This window comes from Dipodomys merriami, unplaced genomic scaffold, assembly GCF_024711535.1.
Source record: "Dipodomys merriami isolate MVZ:Mamm:240054 unplaced genomic scaffold, mDipMer1.0.p SCAF_534, whole genome shotgun sequence".
Lineage (NCBI taxonomy): Eukaryota > Metazoa > Chordata > Mammalia > Rodentia > Heteromyidae > Dipodomys > Dipodomys merriami.
The window spans coordinates 381963-399000 of record NW_027206107.1 but is presented as its reverse complement, the minus strand read 5'-3'; the positions used below and the strand labels follow the sequence as shown (position 1 = coordinate 399000).

The window sequence follows — 17038 nt, the reverse complement described above, 5'->3', positions numbered from 1 at the left end:
AGTCTTTTTTTTTCCTAGAGCTGTGGACTGAACTCAGGGCCTTGCGCTCACCAGGCAGGCACTCTTCCACTGAGCTAAACCCCCAGCCCCAAAAGTACAGTGTTGTGAAGAGTGTCTGTGAGAAACAGCCTGTAGCATAAACATATTGTGACCCATGGACATGGCAAAATAGCCTCAGCAACTTCATCATCTAAAAACGGTTCTTTCTTCAGCAGGATCAATGCCAGAAACTCAGTGTTGTACTTCCTGCCCTCTCCTATTCTCCAGTCAACAAGCCCTCAGCCAACATATGTGGCAGAGTCCTCTCTCTCAGCTCTTCCCAAGTCTATGTGCAGGAACTCACCGCTTTCCATGGAAACATTATCTAGAAGATCTGAAACAATGGCAGGAACAATTCTTCGATCAAGACGGCTTGAGAAACAAAGCAGAAACGCAAGAGCAAGAACAAGAGTCCAGGCTCCTGTTTGGGAGCCTCAGCAGAAGTGACTCTTCAAAGCCCATCTTCACTCTACCTGAAGAATATCTAGTAAGGCCCAAGGAAGATGGCCCGATGATGGATACAAGTTCCAGTCTAGAACAGAAGGTGGACCTTGAGGAAACAGCCACCAAATTATTTCATGGTTTAAATGTCTCACAGTTTGAAGTGCTCAAATATGAAAAGCTTGGGCCAAGATTCATGAAGGAGTCTAATCTACCTAGCCTCCAGAAGACACACCCAAGAGAGACATCGTTCATAGTTACCAAGTGGGGCCAGAGCCTTAGCAGACTGCCAGTCCTCATGAAAAACCCAAAGACACATGTTGGGGACAAGGCTTTTTTGTGCCAAGAATGTGGGCGAGGCTTTACCTGGAAATCAAACCTCATCACACACCAGAGGATGCACTCTGGGGAAAAACCTTTCGTGTGCAAGGATTGTGGCCGAGGCTTTACTTGGAAATCAAACCTCTTCACACATCAGCGGATACACTCAGGGGTCAAGCCTTACATGTGCCAAGAATGTGGACAGAGCTTCAGTCTGAAATCCAACCTCATCACCCACCAGAGGTCACACACCGGGGAGAAGCCATATGTGTGCAAGGAATGTGGGAGTGGCTTTCGTCAGCATTCACATCTCATCCGACATAAAAGGACGCATTCAGGAGAGAAGCCTTTTGTCTGCAGAGAGTGCCAGCAAAGGTTTAGCCAAAAGTCACACCTTGTCAGACACTTGAGGACACATACAGGAGAGAAACCTTACATATGCACTGAATGTGGGCGTGGCTTTAGCTGGAAGTCCAACCTCCTCACACACCAGAGGACGCACTCCGGGGTCAAGCCTTACGTGTGTCTAGAGTGTGGCCAGAGCTTTAGCCTGAAATCCAACCTCTCTAAGCACCAGAAGGCACATGCTGGGGAGAAGCCCTTTGGGTGCACAGAGTGTGGACGCAGCTTTACTCGGAAATCCTCGCTTGTCACACACCAGAAGAAACACTCAGGGGAGAAGTTATTTGTATGCCGGGAGTGTAAGCGAAGCTTTAATGATAAATTGACCTTCCACACACACCAGAGGATACATTCGGGGGAAAAGCCTTTCATGTGCAGGGAGTGTGGTCAAAGATTTCAGCAAAAGCCTAACCTATTTCGACACAAGAGGGCACACTCAGGTGACTCGGTGTGCAGGGAGTGTGGGCAAGGCTTTTGTGATAAGCTCACTCTCATTAAACACGAGAGGGCACACTCGGGGAACAAGGTGCACATGTGTAGGGAGTGTGGGCAAGGCTTTAGCCGGCAGTCACACCTCCTTAGACACCAGAGGACACACTCGGGAGAGAAGCCTTATATTTGCAGGAAATGTGCTCGGGCCTTCAGTAGGAAATCGAATCTCCTCAGGCATCAGAGGACACACAATATAGATACCATCTGTGTGCAAGGAATATAGCAAAGAATCAAAATTACAGTGGGGAGTCAGCATCAGATACCAAAACACACACACAGGGCAATGGTTTTAGTAATAGCCAATAGGATTGTGGTGTGTCTTACACTATCTGGATAAGACTTATATGGCTGTCACCTGAAGGAAACTTTCTACCCATGTTCAAGGAGCCCTGGCCTTCTATCCTGGAGATGGTGTTTTGTGGAGGACTTTTAAACAGGTTGAAATTAGGGAATGGAGATTTCCCAGATCATTTTCTCAGATCACATGAATATTCTTTCCGCAAACTACCTTCAGTATTACAAAAACGATACAATACTACAGCTTGTCTTCGATTGTCTGTCTTGCCTTGCAGCTGAGAACAAGAGACCAAGCAGGCACTGTGACAGATTTCATCTTTGTTCTTTAGCCTGGTCAGCCTTGTAGAGTTTGGGGAATGATGAATTTACATAGACAGACCTACAGGGACCCAAGATTTTATTGTTTGACAGGCTGCAGATATTCTAGCTGTAGGTTTTGGGAAGAAGTGTCCAATTTTTAAATATCCTGCCCTTGCCTGCTTCCTAAGACTTCCTGTGGTTCCAGGTTAGTTCACACAAAGATATTTGTTGACTGAGGTATTTAGACAATACATGATACTACAATGAAGAAAATATACAGAAGTAGGAAATGAAATTGTTTTCTCTTCTTTGAATTAGCATATAGTATCCCTTAAGTGACTCGTGGATTTAAGACTTGCCAACTGTTGTAAAATGTACCAGTTTTCTGGTTGAGAATATTTTCTTTTTGTTAGGGGTAGCATCTCACAAATTAATTTAAGATGCTGAGTTATCTTTAAGTGAAAATTTCACTAAATGATTCTGGACTTTCATTTGGGCAATAAAAGTCAGGAATGTATACAAACTAAAAATAAAGTCTTCAGCTGGGTGCTGGTGGCTCATGCCTATAATCCTAGCTACTTAGGAGGCTGAGATCTGAGGATTGTGGTTCAGAACCAACCTGGGCAAGAAACTTCATGAGACTTACCTGCAGTAAACCACCAGAAAACTGGAAATGGCGCTGTGGCTCAACTGGTAAAGTACTCGCCTTGAGCTGAAGAGCTGAGGGACAGCACCCAGGCCCAGAGTTTAAGCCCCATGACCAAAAAAAAGTCTTTGCTCAAATACAATTATTTAGAATAAACCTTTAGCACTATATAGAAAAAAAAAGCCCAGCTATATCCTAAATATTTCCATTTAGAATGAAAGGAAAGCCGGGCGCCGGTGGCTCACGCCTGTAATCCTAGCTACTCAGGAGGCTGAGATCTGAGGATCGCGGTTCAAAGCCAGCCCAGGCAGGAGAGACCATGAGACTCCTATCTCCAATAAACCACTAGAAAACCGGAAATGGCGCTGTAGCTCAAGTGGTAGAGCGCTTGCCTTCAGCTGAAGAGCTGAGGGACAAGTGCCCAGGCCCAGAGTTCAAGCCCCACAACCACCAAAAAAAAAAAAATAGAATGTAAGGAAGCAGGATTTCGAACTAGTGTGGTAATTTCTGTAATAAGATCTCAGTGTTTAAATGTTAAAAGGGAGGGTTGGGAATGTAGCTTAATGGTAGAGTGCTTGCCTAGCATGCATGAAACCCTGGATTTTATTCCTTAGTACCTGTAAACAAAAAGCTTGAAGTGGCATTGTGGCTCAAGTGGTAGAGAGCTAGCCTTGAGCTGAAGAACTGAGAGAGCGCCCAGGGCCAGAGTTCAATCTCCACGACCAACAAAAAACAAAACAAAAAATCAAGAAATACCAAATCAATATGCAAATGTTTGGAGGAATGGGGAGAAATACTTTTCCTTTGGTCCAGCCAGGTGGGATACCACTCAGCAGCCATATTTCTCTTGTCTAACTCTCTCTGGTCTGAGCTGCAGGGCTCTCTGCCACAGGGGTCTAGAGCATATAATCCTCCAAGAACTTTTCTTTCCACACACCCCAATTTGTTACATATTGACCCAGGTGCATCTTCCACATTTTTGAAAGGCCGACATTTTTGCCCTGCTGACTATAGGTAGTTTTAAGGTTTTTGTTTGTTTTTTGGGGTTTTTTTTTGGCTGTTGGTGGTGGTTGTGGGGCCTGAACTCTGTGCCTGGGCAATGCCCCTCAGCTCTTCAACTACAGTACCACTTCCGGCTTTTTCTGCTTATGTGGTGCTGAGGAATCTAACCCAGGGCCTCATGCACGCAGGCAAGCACTCTACCGCTGAGCTACCTTCCCAGCCCAGTTTTCTTATAGGTGAGCTATAAGAAAAATTGCAAGGTGAAAAGGTTGCAATAGAACAACACCGGAGGAATGGGCTACCAAATTACTTTGAGTAACCTTAGAAAAATGAAATCTAATTGCCGGTGGCTCATGCCTGTAATCCTAGCTATTCAGGAGGCTGAGATCTGAAGGTGAAGGTTCTAGACCAGCCCAGCAATTTTATCTCCAATGGCCCAAGTGGTATAGCCCTAACCTTCCCAAAAATGTTCTCCCATTCAACCCCAAAGGGAAGCCCAGAAACTAGAGAGGCATGGCAATTGTTTGCAAGTAAACAACCGTGACATCTTGGACTGGAACAGAATGTTCGAAATGGCCAACCCCTCCATCAGCCAGTCTCACACAATCACTTTCACAGTCTGGGTGAAACACCAGCGTGTCACACAACGACCTGCACTTGTGTGATTCACTATCCCGGTTCTCTGACAGAATCGTCGCCCTTCTGATACACAAGTACAGAAGGTGGACAGCAACATCTACGCACAGATCACCATACCCAAGATTTCAATCACAGTGGGCCTTCGCAGAGCTTCTTGAAGTCGCGCCGAATTTACATGGTTTCTTTTTTTTTGTTTGTTTTGGGTTGGTCGTGGGGCTTGAACTACATGGTTTCTTGAACAGAAGCCTACTCCGCCTGGAGCGCAAGCGCACAGTGGAGGGAGTACCGCAGTGCTGTCTGGGAAATGTAGTTCAGTATGGAGCGAGCTCGGCTGCGCAATGCCCTCTGGGACTCAGAAGGCTGAGGCCATTCCTTAGATCCTGCAGGGTCCATCAGCGCTCCACCCCTCCCCGCGTAGGATTTTGGGTTATGACCTCACTATTTTGAGCGGCCTGGACCGTTTCCATAGCCCGGTGAGGTGAGGTAGGCCTGGCCTGGGTCGGGATCAAGTTCCCGCTGGTGTCAGGATGGACGGGACGGAGATGAATGTGGGAATCTGGCAGATACGACTGGAAACACCGTGTGTGTGTGTGTGTGTGTGTGTGTGTGTGTGTGTGTGTGTGTGTGTGTGTGTGTGTGTGTGTTTGTGTCTCGCTGTGTTAATGTGTGACTGTGTCCAGCAGTTTTTGGATGGGAAATAACTGATCTCGGTGGAGCTAACTGTATGACTGTGAGTTTAACTGAAAGGTGTCAGACTCATATGTGAATCAGCCACACGTATGTCCTCAGTATGTGTGTGACTGATTACCAGTCGCTGTGGACACAACTGTATTCGAATGAGTGTGACAACAGTTGTGATTGTGTAACCATGATTATCTATTTCTCTGGGTATAAATTTGTGTGTGCAATTGTGAGAAGTATTATCTTGTGTTGTATGTCACTGTGTGAGTGTTGTAGGTGCTAATATGGTGTCATGCAGGATGATGGGTGTTACTTTTGCTATTTGGATAAGTGTGTGGTTCAGTAAACATTTGTATGTGGAGCATCTTGCTCTCTAAGCACAGAAATATTAAAATTGGTCCCCGTTTACAGTTAAAAAATGATAATACCAAAAATAAAAAAAAATCATAGTACCAAGCTGTGCACTGGTGTCTGTAATCCTAGTTACTCAGGAGGCCCAGTAGCTGGTTCCAAGCCAGCCTTGTCAGGAAAGTCTGTGAGATGCTTATCTCATAGACAAATTAACCAGCAAAAAGTGGTTAATTCTCCCTGGCAACCCTGGAGGTTGTCCCAGGCAGAAGGAAAAGCAAAAACAACAGCCACCAGGAAGACTACATAGTGTTTGAGGCAAAGAAAACTGTGGAGTATGGAAAAGAGAGAAAGGTGGGAAATGAGGTTAGATGTGTAGAAAGCAGAAAGCCAGGGCCAAGCTAGGTGCCAGTGGCTCATGCCTGTAATCCTAACTACTCAGGAGGCTGAGATCTGAGGATCACGATTCAAAGCCAGCCCCAGCAGAAAAATCTCTGTGAGACTATTATCTCCAATTAACACTTAAAACCCAGAAGTGGAGTTGGGGCTTAAAGTAGTAGAGCTCTAGCCTTGAGCAAAAGAGCTCAGCCACCCAGACCCTGAATTCAAGCTCCACATGGACCAAAAAAGAAAAGCAAAAGCCAGGACCAAATCATCAACTGCCTTGGTGGCCACAGAATAGACTTCTGTTTTTGTTGAGTTCAGGCTCTGTGTCCTTAATAAAGGCAAAACTTGCACATCTGTTTTCAAAACTTGGAGTAAGTCTGGCCTGTATAAGATAGGTAGCTGGGTGCTGGTAACCATAGCTATTTAGTCTAAGGTCTGGAATCATCTTGCCAATTAAGTCCCCTCCCTATGAACCTGCCTGTTTACAAAATCTGTTTTCCATGTGTAAGGTACAAATTCCTGCCCAGTTGTGACAGTCCTCTTGGAATGTGACTCTCCAATTCCTGTGTTCCACCTAACACCCCTCCTTGGAATTGACTCTCTTCCCCACCTCGAATTACCACAGTCCAGGTCATGTGACCCATGTTGACTGCCCCTAAAACTCAGTTTGTATTCTGCCTACATCTGTTCATTGCTGCTGCCTCCATTCCTGTCCCTTGAGCCTGTATCAGTTGCTCGCCTCTAATTTCTTACATTTAGGTGTGTGTGTGGGGGGGGGATCTGAGGATCCTAGTTCAAACTAGCCCAGTTAGAACTGCCCATGTAGGGCTGGGAAGGTGGCTCAGTGGTAGAGCGCTGGCCTTGCATGCCTGAGGCCCTGGGTTTGATTCCTCAGCACCACATAAGCAAAAAGAAAAAAGCTGGAAGTGGTGCTGTGGCTCAAGTAGTAGAGCGCTAGCCTTGAGCTGAAGAGCTGAGGGACAGCGCCCAGGCCCAGAGTTCAGGTCCCACGACCGGACCCCCAAAAAAAAAAAAAAAAAAGGAATGCCCATGCAACTCATCTCCCATTAAGCAGCAAAAACCCAGAAGTGGAGATCTGGCTCAAGTGTTAGAGCACCAGCATTGAGGTAAAAGCCAAGTAAGAGAGGGTTTATGCCCACTATTGATGTGCATGTACACACATTCATGTGCATGAACACACACACACACACACACACACACACACACACACTAAGAGGACAGGGAGGAAGATGGATATAGGAATGGTAAAGGGGCAATCGTTCTCTCAGGCTTCTAATACCAACAACATAGAACTAAGTTATCATTTCTACCTCATCTCTTCCTTGTCAGGATTTTGTTCACCACCAAAAAAGGAAACTGAAGGAAGGAATGGCTGTTGGACTTTGTAAAGAGATGTCCCAGGTAAATTAGTGTTTTCACAAATTTCACCTAATATTTCAGGACTTTAGAGGCCATAGGGGCGTCTAAGCACCCTGTGAAGATGACCTTTTTAAAAAGTTTTAATTTTTACTTTTAGGGTTTGGTGACCTTCAGAGATGTGGCACTAGACTTTTCCCAAGAGGAATGGGAATGCCTAGTCCAATCTCAGAAGGATTTATACAAAGAAGTTATGTTGGAGAATTACAGGAACTTGGTATGGCTTGGTAAGGATATCACTTGAAACTCTTCTGAAGTGTTTTTATGCTTCCTTTGGGAATAGTTGGGACACATGGACAGTGATTAGCTGAGTTTCTACTTCCTTTTCCTAGGAAGGGAACTGAAAGTTTTGTGAGTTTGAAATGAGTGGTTCCCTTTGTTGAAAAATGGTGGTGTGTAAAAACAACATTAGGGGCTGGGAAGGTGGCTCAGCAGTAGAGTGCTTGCCTCGCATGCATGAGCCCCTGAGTTCTATTCCTCAGCACCACATAAACAGACAAGGCTGGAAATGGCACTGTGGCTCAAGAGGTAGAGCACTAGCCTTAAGCTAAAGAGCTCAGGGACAGTGTGCAGCCCATGACTGACCAAAAAAAAAGAAAAGAAAAGCAACATTAGTGTCCTGGGAGTTTGTTAAAATTCATATTATAGGACCCCACTCTAGACCTACAAACCCAGAAACTCTGGAGTGGGCCTAGTAGTCTGGTTTATTAAAATCAGATAAAGTTTTCAGAGCCCAGGCTGGGCTGGGGCCCGGGAATGTGCATTTCAAGTTAGTGGTAGCTCCTTGAGATCCACTGCTCAGGAAGAGGCTTCATAGTCCTCATCCTCCATACAAGCACTGTTGCATTTTCCAATCCTTCCATTAATGTTCTGTCATGCCTGATGATTGAAAGGTTGGTTCTGCCAGGCATTGGTGGCTCATGCCATGAGTGACTTAACAAAGCAGTTGTAATGTGTCTACCCAACTGAGCACAAGGAATCATTTCTGGGTTTCAGGTAACAACTGAGATATGTTTAGCATGTGCTTCCTAGAAACCTCACTTTCACCTCGGGTTTTTTTCCTCCCCATTTCTATAAAAATATATTCTCTAAGCTGGGCACTGGTGACTCACGCTTTTAATCCTAGCTACTCAGGAGACTGAGATCTAAGGATCATGATTCAAAGCCAGCCTGGGCAGGAAAAAATCTATGAGATTCTTATCTCCAGTTAACCACTAGAAAACTGTAAGTGGAGCTATGACTCAAAGTGGTAGAGTGTTAGCCTTGAGCAAAAGAGCTCAGGGACAGCTCCCAAGCCCTGAGTTCAAGCTCTATGACTGACCAAAATAAAATTATTATATATAATACATATAATATTCTCTACCTACCTACACATTGAATAGTAATCATCTTTGCCTGTCTTTTTTATATTTTCAGACTGGGAGACGGTATGCAATCAACAAATTGTCTTCAAAATGGTTAACTGATGAAGAAATGTCTCCGAAGATGGTAATTGAAAGGCTTACAAGTCATGTTCTTGAATATTCCAGATTCAGAGAAGCCTAGAAATGTGAAGGTGAATTTGAGCAGCCTCAGAAATCAGGGGAGGTCTTTTAGGCAAGTGACAACTCTTAAGGACATCCATACTGGGAAAGGAGACAGTGAACGTACCACTTCTTGGAGAAACATCCCTCTGAAGTCAGTATTTTTAACACAACAGAAAGTTCCCACAGTAAAACAGGTACATACATTTGATATTTGTGATAAAATCTTCTCCCCAAGTTCAGTTGTGATAGAATGTGAAAGACTTCATGCAAGGAAGGAATCATTGATAGGTAATGAATGTGAAGGATTCAACCAGATTACACACTTTAGTAAAGATACTAGAAGTCCTGCTGGTGAGAAACATTATGAGAGTAAAGAATTTTCAAATCTTTTCAGTCTCCACTCTTATTCACTACCCGACTATTCATTTTGGTAAATTATCCCATGAATATGATGAATGTGGTAATGCTTTTACCTGTTACTCATTCTTTTTTTTTTTTTTTTTTTTGTCGGTCATGGGGTTGAACTCTGGGCTTGGGCGCTGTCCCTCAGCTCTTCAGCTCAAGGCGAGCGCTCTACCACTTGAGCCACAGCGCCACTTCCGGTTTTCTAGTGGTTTATTGGAGATAAAAAGTCTCTCGGACTTTCCTGCCCAGGCTGGCTTTGAACCGCGATCCTCAGATCTCAGCCTCCTGAGTAGCTAGGACTACAGGCGTGAGCCACCGGCGCCCGGCTCTGTTACTCATTCTTAACTCAACCTCAGAGGATTCTTGGTGCCAAGAAAACAAATACATGCAATGATTGTGGAAAAGCCTTTAGCCACCTCTTTCTCAGCGAACATCAGAGGACATATATTGGAGAGAAACCATATTAATGTAAGGAATGTAACAAAGCCTTCAGACAGAGCACACACCTTGCCCAACATCAGAGAATCCATACCAGAGAGAAACCATTTGCATGCAGTGTATGTAGGAAGGCCTTCAGCCGTTATGCCTTCCTTGTTGAGCATCAAAGAATTCACACAAGAGAGAAACCGTATGAATGTAAGGAGTGTAACAAAGCCTTTAGCAGAGCACACCTTAATCAGCATCAGAGGATTCACACTGGAGAGAAACCCTATGATGTAATCAGTGTGGGAAGGCCTTCAGTAGACGCATAGCACTTCCTCTTCATCGAAGAATTTACACAGGAGAACAACCTTTCAAATGTAACGAGTGTGGGAAGACTTTTGGATATCGCTCACATTTTAATCAACATCAGATAATTCATACAGGGGAAAAGCCTTATAAGTGCATCAAATGTGGGAAGTTTTTTAGGACAGACTCCCAACTTAATTGACGTCATAGAATTCATTCTAGAGAAGCTGGGCACCAGTGGCTCACGCTTGTAATCCTAGCTACTCAGGAGGCTGAGATCTGAGGACCAAGGTCCAAAGCCAGCCCAGACAGGAAAGTCCGTGAGACTCTTATCTGCAATAAACCAGTAGAAAACCAGAAGTGGCACTGTGGCTCAAATGGTAGAGCGCTCGCCTTGAGTTGAAGAGTACAGGGATAGCACCTAAGCCCAGAGTTCAAGCCCCATGAGCGACCAAAAAAAAAAAAAAGAGAGCGAGAGAGAGAGAAGCTGTTTGAATGTAGTAAATGTAGGAGAGCCTTCAGTATGCTTTAGTTTTGATTTACCATAAGAGAAGTCATGCAGGAGAAAAACCCTTTGAATGTAACAGATGTGGGAAGGCCTTCAGTTGTGGCTCATACTTTAGCCAACACCAGAGAATTCATACAGGAGAGAAACCCTATGAATGTAATGAATGTGGAAATACATTTAGCTGTGCCTCAGCCCTTAGACACCATCAGAAAATTCATAACAGAGAAACTGTAATAACTATGGGAAACAAAATGGTCACCATTCAGTCTTTATAAGTATCTGTGAATTATTTGGTGAATAATTTCATGAAGACAGTACAAGCAGAAAAGCCTTCAGTTTATGATGATTATTTCACATGGCCTGAGTTAGTGGATACCTGATACTTGTTGGTGTGTTGTATAGTCCATCATAAACCATAAGGCACAAAGTAGTTATTGTCTCCCAAACTAGTGGTTAATAAGAGATTGCTAGCCAGCATCAGTGGTTCACACCTGTAATCCTAGTCTGGCACTGTGGCTCAAGTGGTGGAGTGCTAGCCTTGAGTGGAAGAGCTCAAGGAGAATGCCCAGGCCCAGAGTTCAAGCCCCACAACTGATGACAACGTGCACACACATACACAAACACACCCACAAAAGATTGCCATTTAACCCTCTAGACAGAGCTCTTTAGAAGTATTAAAAGAGAACTTGGTCATTTTTATTTGAGGAATTGCAAGTTATGAGGAGCATTGGGGTTAAATATTCAGCAGTAAGTAGCCTTTTAGCCCAGACCATGTGGAAAAAGCTTTTCTTTTCTTTTTTTTTTTTTGTCGGTTGTGGGACTTGAACTCTGGGCCTGGGCGCTGTCCCTCAGCTCTTCAGTTCAAGGCGAGCGCTCTACCACTTGAGCTACAGCGCCACTTCCGGTTTTCTGGTGGTTTATTGGAGATAGGAGTCTCACAGTCTCTCCTGCCCGGGCTGGCTTTGAACCATGATCCTCAGATCTCAGCCTCCTGAGTAGCTAGGATTACAGGCGTGAGCCACCAGCGCCCGGCTGGAAAAAGCTTTTCTAAGGAGAAATAAAACAGGAAAATGGAGATGAAACATAAACTAGCATTGTTTCTTTGATCTGGATCCAGCCATGCATAGTGTCTATACCATCCTTGCACTTTTTTTGTGATACAATAAATTTCCCTGTTTTCATTTAATTTGAATTACAGTTTTGCTTCTTGCAACTAGAATACCTACTTACATGCCTCATGTTTACTATTTATGTGAGAAAGCTTTTGTCTTTTATAGGGAAGAAGTATTTATGATATAACAAGTATGGAAAAGCTAAGTACACAGCATACAGGAAGCTGAGAAAATTGTTACTGTACTTGTTAAAAATTAAGCCAGGTGCTAATGACTCATACCTGTGATCATAGGCACTCACGAAGCTGAGACCTGGGGATTGTGATTTGAAGCCATAAGACTTTTATTTCAAATTAAGTACCAAAGAGACAAAAGTAGAGATATGGTTCAAGTGGTAGAGCACGAGCTTGGTTCAGTTTTTAAGATTTTGTTTTTTGACAGTCATGGAGCTTCAACCCAGGGTCTGGGCACTGTCCCTGAACTCTTCAGCTCAAGGCTAGTGCTCTAGCCCTTCGAGCCCCAGCACCACTTCTGGGTTTCTGGTGGTTCATTTGAGATAAGAGTCTCACAGACTTTCCTGCTTGGGCTGGCGTTGATCCACGATCCTCAGATCTCAGACCCCTGAGTCACTAGGATTATAGGTGTGAGTCACTGGCACCTAACCAGTTTTTACAATGAAGATTCACTTGACATGGTGATTAAAAATATTTTTTAAACTATATCTTTAGTGTGTATGTTTTTTGCAATTAGATACTTCTCCTCACAAGATGCCAAATTTTGTTTATCTGCAAACATTCCATCCAATATCAAGTGATATGTTGACCTAATCTCATAGCATTATTGAAAATTCATAGTTTATTTGTATCTAATTGTCATTAGGGCCAGCTAGATACATGTGCTCATTTGAGTATGTGTGCATCTGCAGAGGACATGAATATCTTCTAACATTTTTGTGTCAATTACTACTGAGTTCCAGGCTTTGTTATTATTGAGGAACTGGATAGACAATAGTGACCTAATGAGGAAATTCCCTGCCTTCACACATTTTTTTTTCTTTTTTCAGTTGTGGGGCTGGAACTCAGTGCCCGAACACTGTCCCTGAGCTTTTTCCCTCAAGGCAATGCTCCCCCACTTTGAGCCACAGCGTTACTTCTGGTTTTCTGGTGGTTCATTGGAGATAAGAGTCTCACAGGTCTTTTGTGCCTAGGCTGGCTTTGAACCATAGTCTTCAGATCTCAGCCTTCTGAGGATTTAGGATTTAGGATTACAGGCATGAGGCACCAGGGCCCAGCTCACAGAAGGATTTCTAATAAGGAAGGCAGACAATAAATATGTAGAAAGGAGACTGTACAGGTAATGAAAAAGAAACTAATATTGTATATATTCATATATATTTATATGTATAGTATAATGTATTTATTTTTGTCAGTCCTGGGGCTTGAATTCTGGGCCTAAGCACTGTCCCTCAGCTCTTCAGCTCAAGGCTAGTGCTCTACCTCTTAAGCCACAGCGCCACGTCCAGTTTTCTGAATAGTTTATTGGAGATGAGTCTCACAAACTTTTCCTGCCCCAGCTGGCTTTGAACAACAAACCTCAGATCTTAGCCTCCAGCTAGAGTTACAGGTGTGAGCCACCAGTGCCCGGCTACAAGTATTCTTATACTTTGACATTAAAACAATGTTCCAGGTACATCCTCTGTGTTTCCCATAGTCATTAAATTAGCTACCTTCCAAAGAAATTTCTTTTTTGTTTTCAACAAGGCTTTTGCTTTAATGCCAGTTAATCTTAAACTTGACATCCTCATGTCTCAGCCTTCGAAGTGTTGGAATTACAGGAGTGAACACCATGCTTGGCAAAGAATTGAGGCAGGGAGAAGACAAGGATTTATATTTCCCAGGAATATAAAATCAAATAGCTTTTTTGTTAACAAAATATTTTAGTAAAAAGTTCAGGCTAGGGCTGGGAAGGTGGCTCAGTGGTAGAGTGCTGCCTTGCATGCCTGAGGCCCTGGGTTTGATTCCTCAGCACCACATAAGCAGAAAAAGCTGGAAGTGGCGCTGTGGCTCAAGTGGTAGAGCACTAGCACTCCCAGGCCCAGAGTTCAGGCTCCACAACTGCCAAAAAAAAAAAAAATTCAGGCTAACTAGACATATGCCTAAGAATAAGTCTGGGAAAGACTGCATCTTGTTTTATATTTGTTTCGTAACTTCTATTTTCTGATTTTTGTAGTTGCAGCCATCAAAAAGAAAACGACCTTCACAACTGTGCCCTGGTAGCTCAAGCCTGTAATCCTAGCTACTTGGAAGGCTGAGATCTGAGGATTTCAGTTCAAAGCCATCCCAGGCAGGAAAGTCCATGAGACTCTTCTCTCCAACAACAAAAAAAGCCATAAGTGGTGTGGCTCAAGTTATAGAGTACTAGCCTTGAGCACAGAGAGGCTCAGGGACAGGGCCTAGATCCTGAGTTTAAGACCCAGGACTGGAAAAAAAAATCTTCACATTAGAGCTCACTTGAATAAGTGTGTGTGTATGTGTGGTCCACACTGGCACTGGGCCTTGAACTTAGCATCTGGATGTTGCCCTTTTGCTTTTTTTTTTTTGGGGGGGGGAGGGGTCATGGGGCCTGAACGCTGTCCCTCAGCTCTTCAGCTCAAGGCTATCACTCTACCACTTGAGCCACAGTGCCACTTCCAGCTTTTTCTGCTTATATGGTGCTGAGGAAATCGAACCCAAGGCCTCATGCATGCAAGGCAAGCACTCTACCACTGAGCCACTTTCCCAGCCTCCTCCCTTAGCTGCTTTTTGCACAAGGCTGGCACTCTACTACTTGTGCTGTAGCTCTACTTTCAATTTTTTGTTTACTAATTAGAGAAAGTCTCACATATTTTTCTGACAGGGTTGGCTTTAAACCACCTGTTAGAATCAGGTTAAATTAAACAAATAGAGTATTAATTAGACCAAGAAAGAATGAAATTTAACTGGGAAGAACAAGTCTCAGGTAACCTACGAAATATATCGATACAGACCCTAGGAATGGGACAAATTGTGGCTTGGCACTGAAATTTGCTAAGAATAAGGACAAACATGAAAGGCAAAATCTTCTTGTAGAAACTCCAGGTTAGTCATTAAAGGGAAAATTCCAGAGCTAAAGATTTGAAATAAATTAGTGAATTAAACATCAGGTTACTGGAATTTTATAGATAATAGTGAAACTCAGAAAGAGCCAGAAAACTTGGAAGGTGGTTTGATTTTGGGGTGTGCGAAGTAAGAAATTTGGAAGGTGGTTTTTACTCTCAGAACTTACTACTTTGCATATAGAGACTGCAATTGCTATCTCACTAACTTGCTTCTTTGACAGGAAGATTTGGAATAAAGACTTTGCCTTGTGACTTATGGCCTTGGTTATTGGAATGACTGGAATTGTAGCCACCATTTTGTTTTCTTTTTTGTTGGTGTTGTTTTTCTTTTCATCGGTCATGAGGCTTGAACTCTGGGCCTGGGCACTGTCCCTCAGCTCTTCAGCTCAAGGCTAGCGCTCTACCACTTGAGCCACAGCACCACTTCCGGTTTTCTTAGTGTTTCATTGGAGATGTCTCATAGACTTTCCGACCCAGGCTGGCTTTGAACCACGACCTCAGATCTCAGCCTCCTGAGTAGCTAGGATGACAGGCGTGAGCCACCACTGCCCGGCTGTAATCACCATTTTGTAATCCCTAATTGCTAGCTCTGCTTCTGTAACTCGCTTCTTTGCTGAGCAAGAAAACTACCACTGGCCACCTGCGAGTTACCCTCTTTCCCCCACGGTGCTTGCCTTTAAATACCCTGAGCTTTTTGACTTCACGTTTGGTTTTCACTTTCTTGGTATAGTGGAGGTCACACGCCGTTGGCTATTAAACGATTCCTAGCCCTACTGACGAGTGTTGGTGACTCTTTTGCCGATTGTGGGTTCAAGTCCCACCAGCCCTGGGAAGCTGTGATATTTCACGCCATCCTCAGATCTCAGCCTCCTGAGTAGCTAGGATTTATAGGCGTGAGGCACCATTACCTGGAAAAATTTACCATTTTAAACCATTTAATACGTTCACAGTTCTGGGCAACAATCATCTCTATTTCCAATCCTTTCTGTCATTCCACAGTAGCACAACTTATCTATCAAGCAATTTCTTCCCTTCTTAGCTTCCCCAAATCCCCAGGTACGTCCTAGCTGACTCCCCTTTCCCTGAGTCCCTTCCGTGCCAGAGCAGCATCCCTGACCCCAGCCTCAATGGGAATACCAGACTGCTGTACCTGGGGACGCTTTGGCTCTTTCCACAATCCCTGTGCTTTTCGTTGCCGCGCTGGCTCCTGCCGACGAACTACCAGCCCCAGAGACCTTTGCGCTGAACGTAGCCAATCCGGCTACATTTCCCAGCCGCCACTGCGAGCCGCCGCAGATGGCGCGGTCACCTCAGCTTCCATCTCACGAAGAACCGAGGGCTTAAGCGGACACCTGAGAGTTGGCAGGTGGGACGCATGCTCCAGACCAGCTAGCCTAAAGAGGCTGTCGGGTAGCCTGGGTCCTCAGAGTTGGGGTGCGAGTTCATAGTTTGGCCTGTCCGTACTTGTGCCCAGCGTGGCTGTGAGGCCTACGCGTGTGAGGCTAGTGGGCCGCTTGACCTCGTGCCTGTGCGTCCCGGGTGTGAGTCGGGTGTGACTCCTGCCTCCCTCGTGACCGCACGACGTCGCCACCGTCCGAGAGGGGGCAGGGGTGGGATGGTGTGAACACGTGCCTTCTGTGTTGGTAGGGACATTCAGCTTGCCTCAATCTCTCTGTGCCTGGAAGGCTATCCTGGGCTGTTAAATTGTGACAAAGTAGTAAAGCCCTCCCCCCGCCCTCCCCTTGGCTGGCACCAGGTCTTGAATTAAGACTTTTTTTTCCCTCCCCTAACCAGGGATATGGTGTTGCTTTGCTGGATCAAACGTCTTACAAAACTTTTACAGACATAATTTATATGTAAGTAACATTGTAAGTATAATCATATTTTACACTGTGTTTTTCTGTGTGTGTGCGTGCGCGTGCCGGTACAGGAGCTTGAATTTAAGGCCCAGGCGCTGTCCCTCAGCTTTTGTGCTCAAGTCTAGCGCTCTGCTACTTGAGTCAGAGCTCCACATTTTGTGTGTGTGTGTGTGTGTGTCTGTGTGTGTGTGTGTCTGTGTGTGTGTCTAATTGGAGGTAAGAATCTAAGAACTTTCCTCCCAGGGATGGCTTCAAACCCCAATCCTCAGATCCCAGCCTTCGTTAGGATTACAGGCGTGAGCCACCAGCGTCCTGCTAAGAAAGAAACTTT

The 17038-nt window shown here is 44.6% G+C and overlaps 1 protein-coding gene and 1 pseudogene across 7 annotated transcripts in view; both read left to right on the top strand.

The window, feature by feature from the left end:
• LOC138811533 (zinc finger protein 383) overlaps positions 1–9474 on the top strand; it is a 30657-nt gene extending 21183 nt beyond the window's left edge. Inside the window, exons 6-8 of one of the 7 annotated variants that reach the window (XM_069999269.1) lie at positions 798–5057; positions 7346–7417; positions 8849–9474. In XM_069999269.1, the coding sequence (XP_069855370.1) occupies positions 798–1918 (1121 nt within the window). In that variant the 3' untranslated portion in view covers positions 1919–5057; positions 7346–7417; positions 8849–9474. Of the gene's footprint in view, positions 1–212; positions 5063–7345; positions 7418–7532; positions 7550–8848 lie in introns of those variants that run through there. The other 6 variants (XM_069999267.1, XM_069999262.1, XM_069999263.1 and 3 more) reach the window with 6 other exon arrangements.
• Positions 4513–10375, top strand: LOC138811553 (zinc finger protein 527-like; annotated as a pseudogene).
• The last annotated feature ends 6663 nt before the right edge of the window (positions 10376–17038 follow it).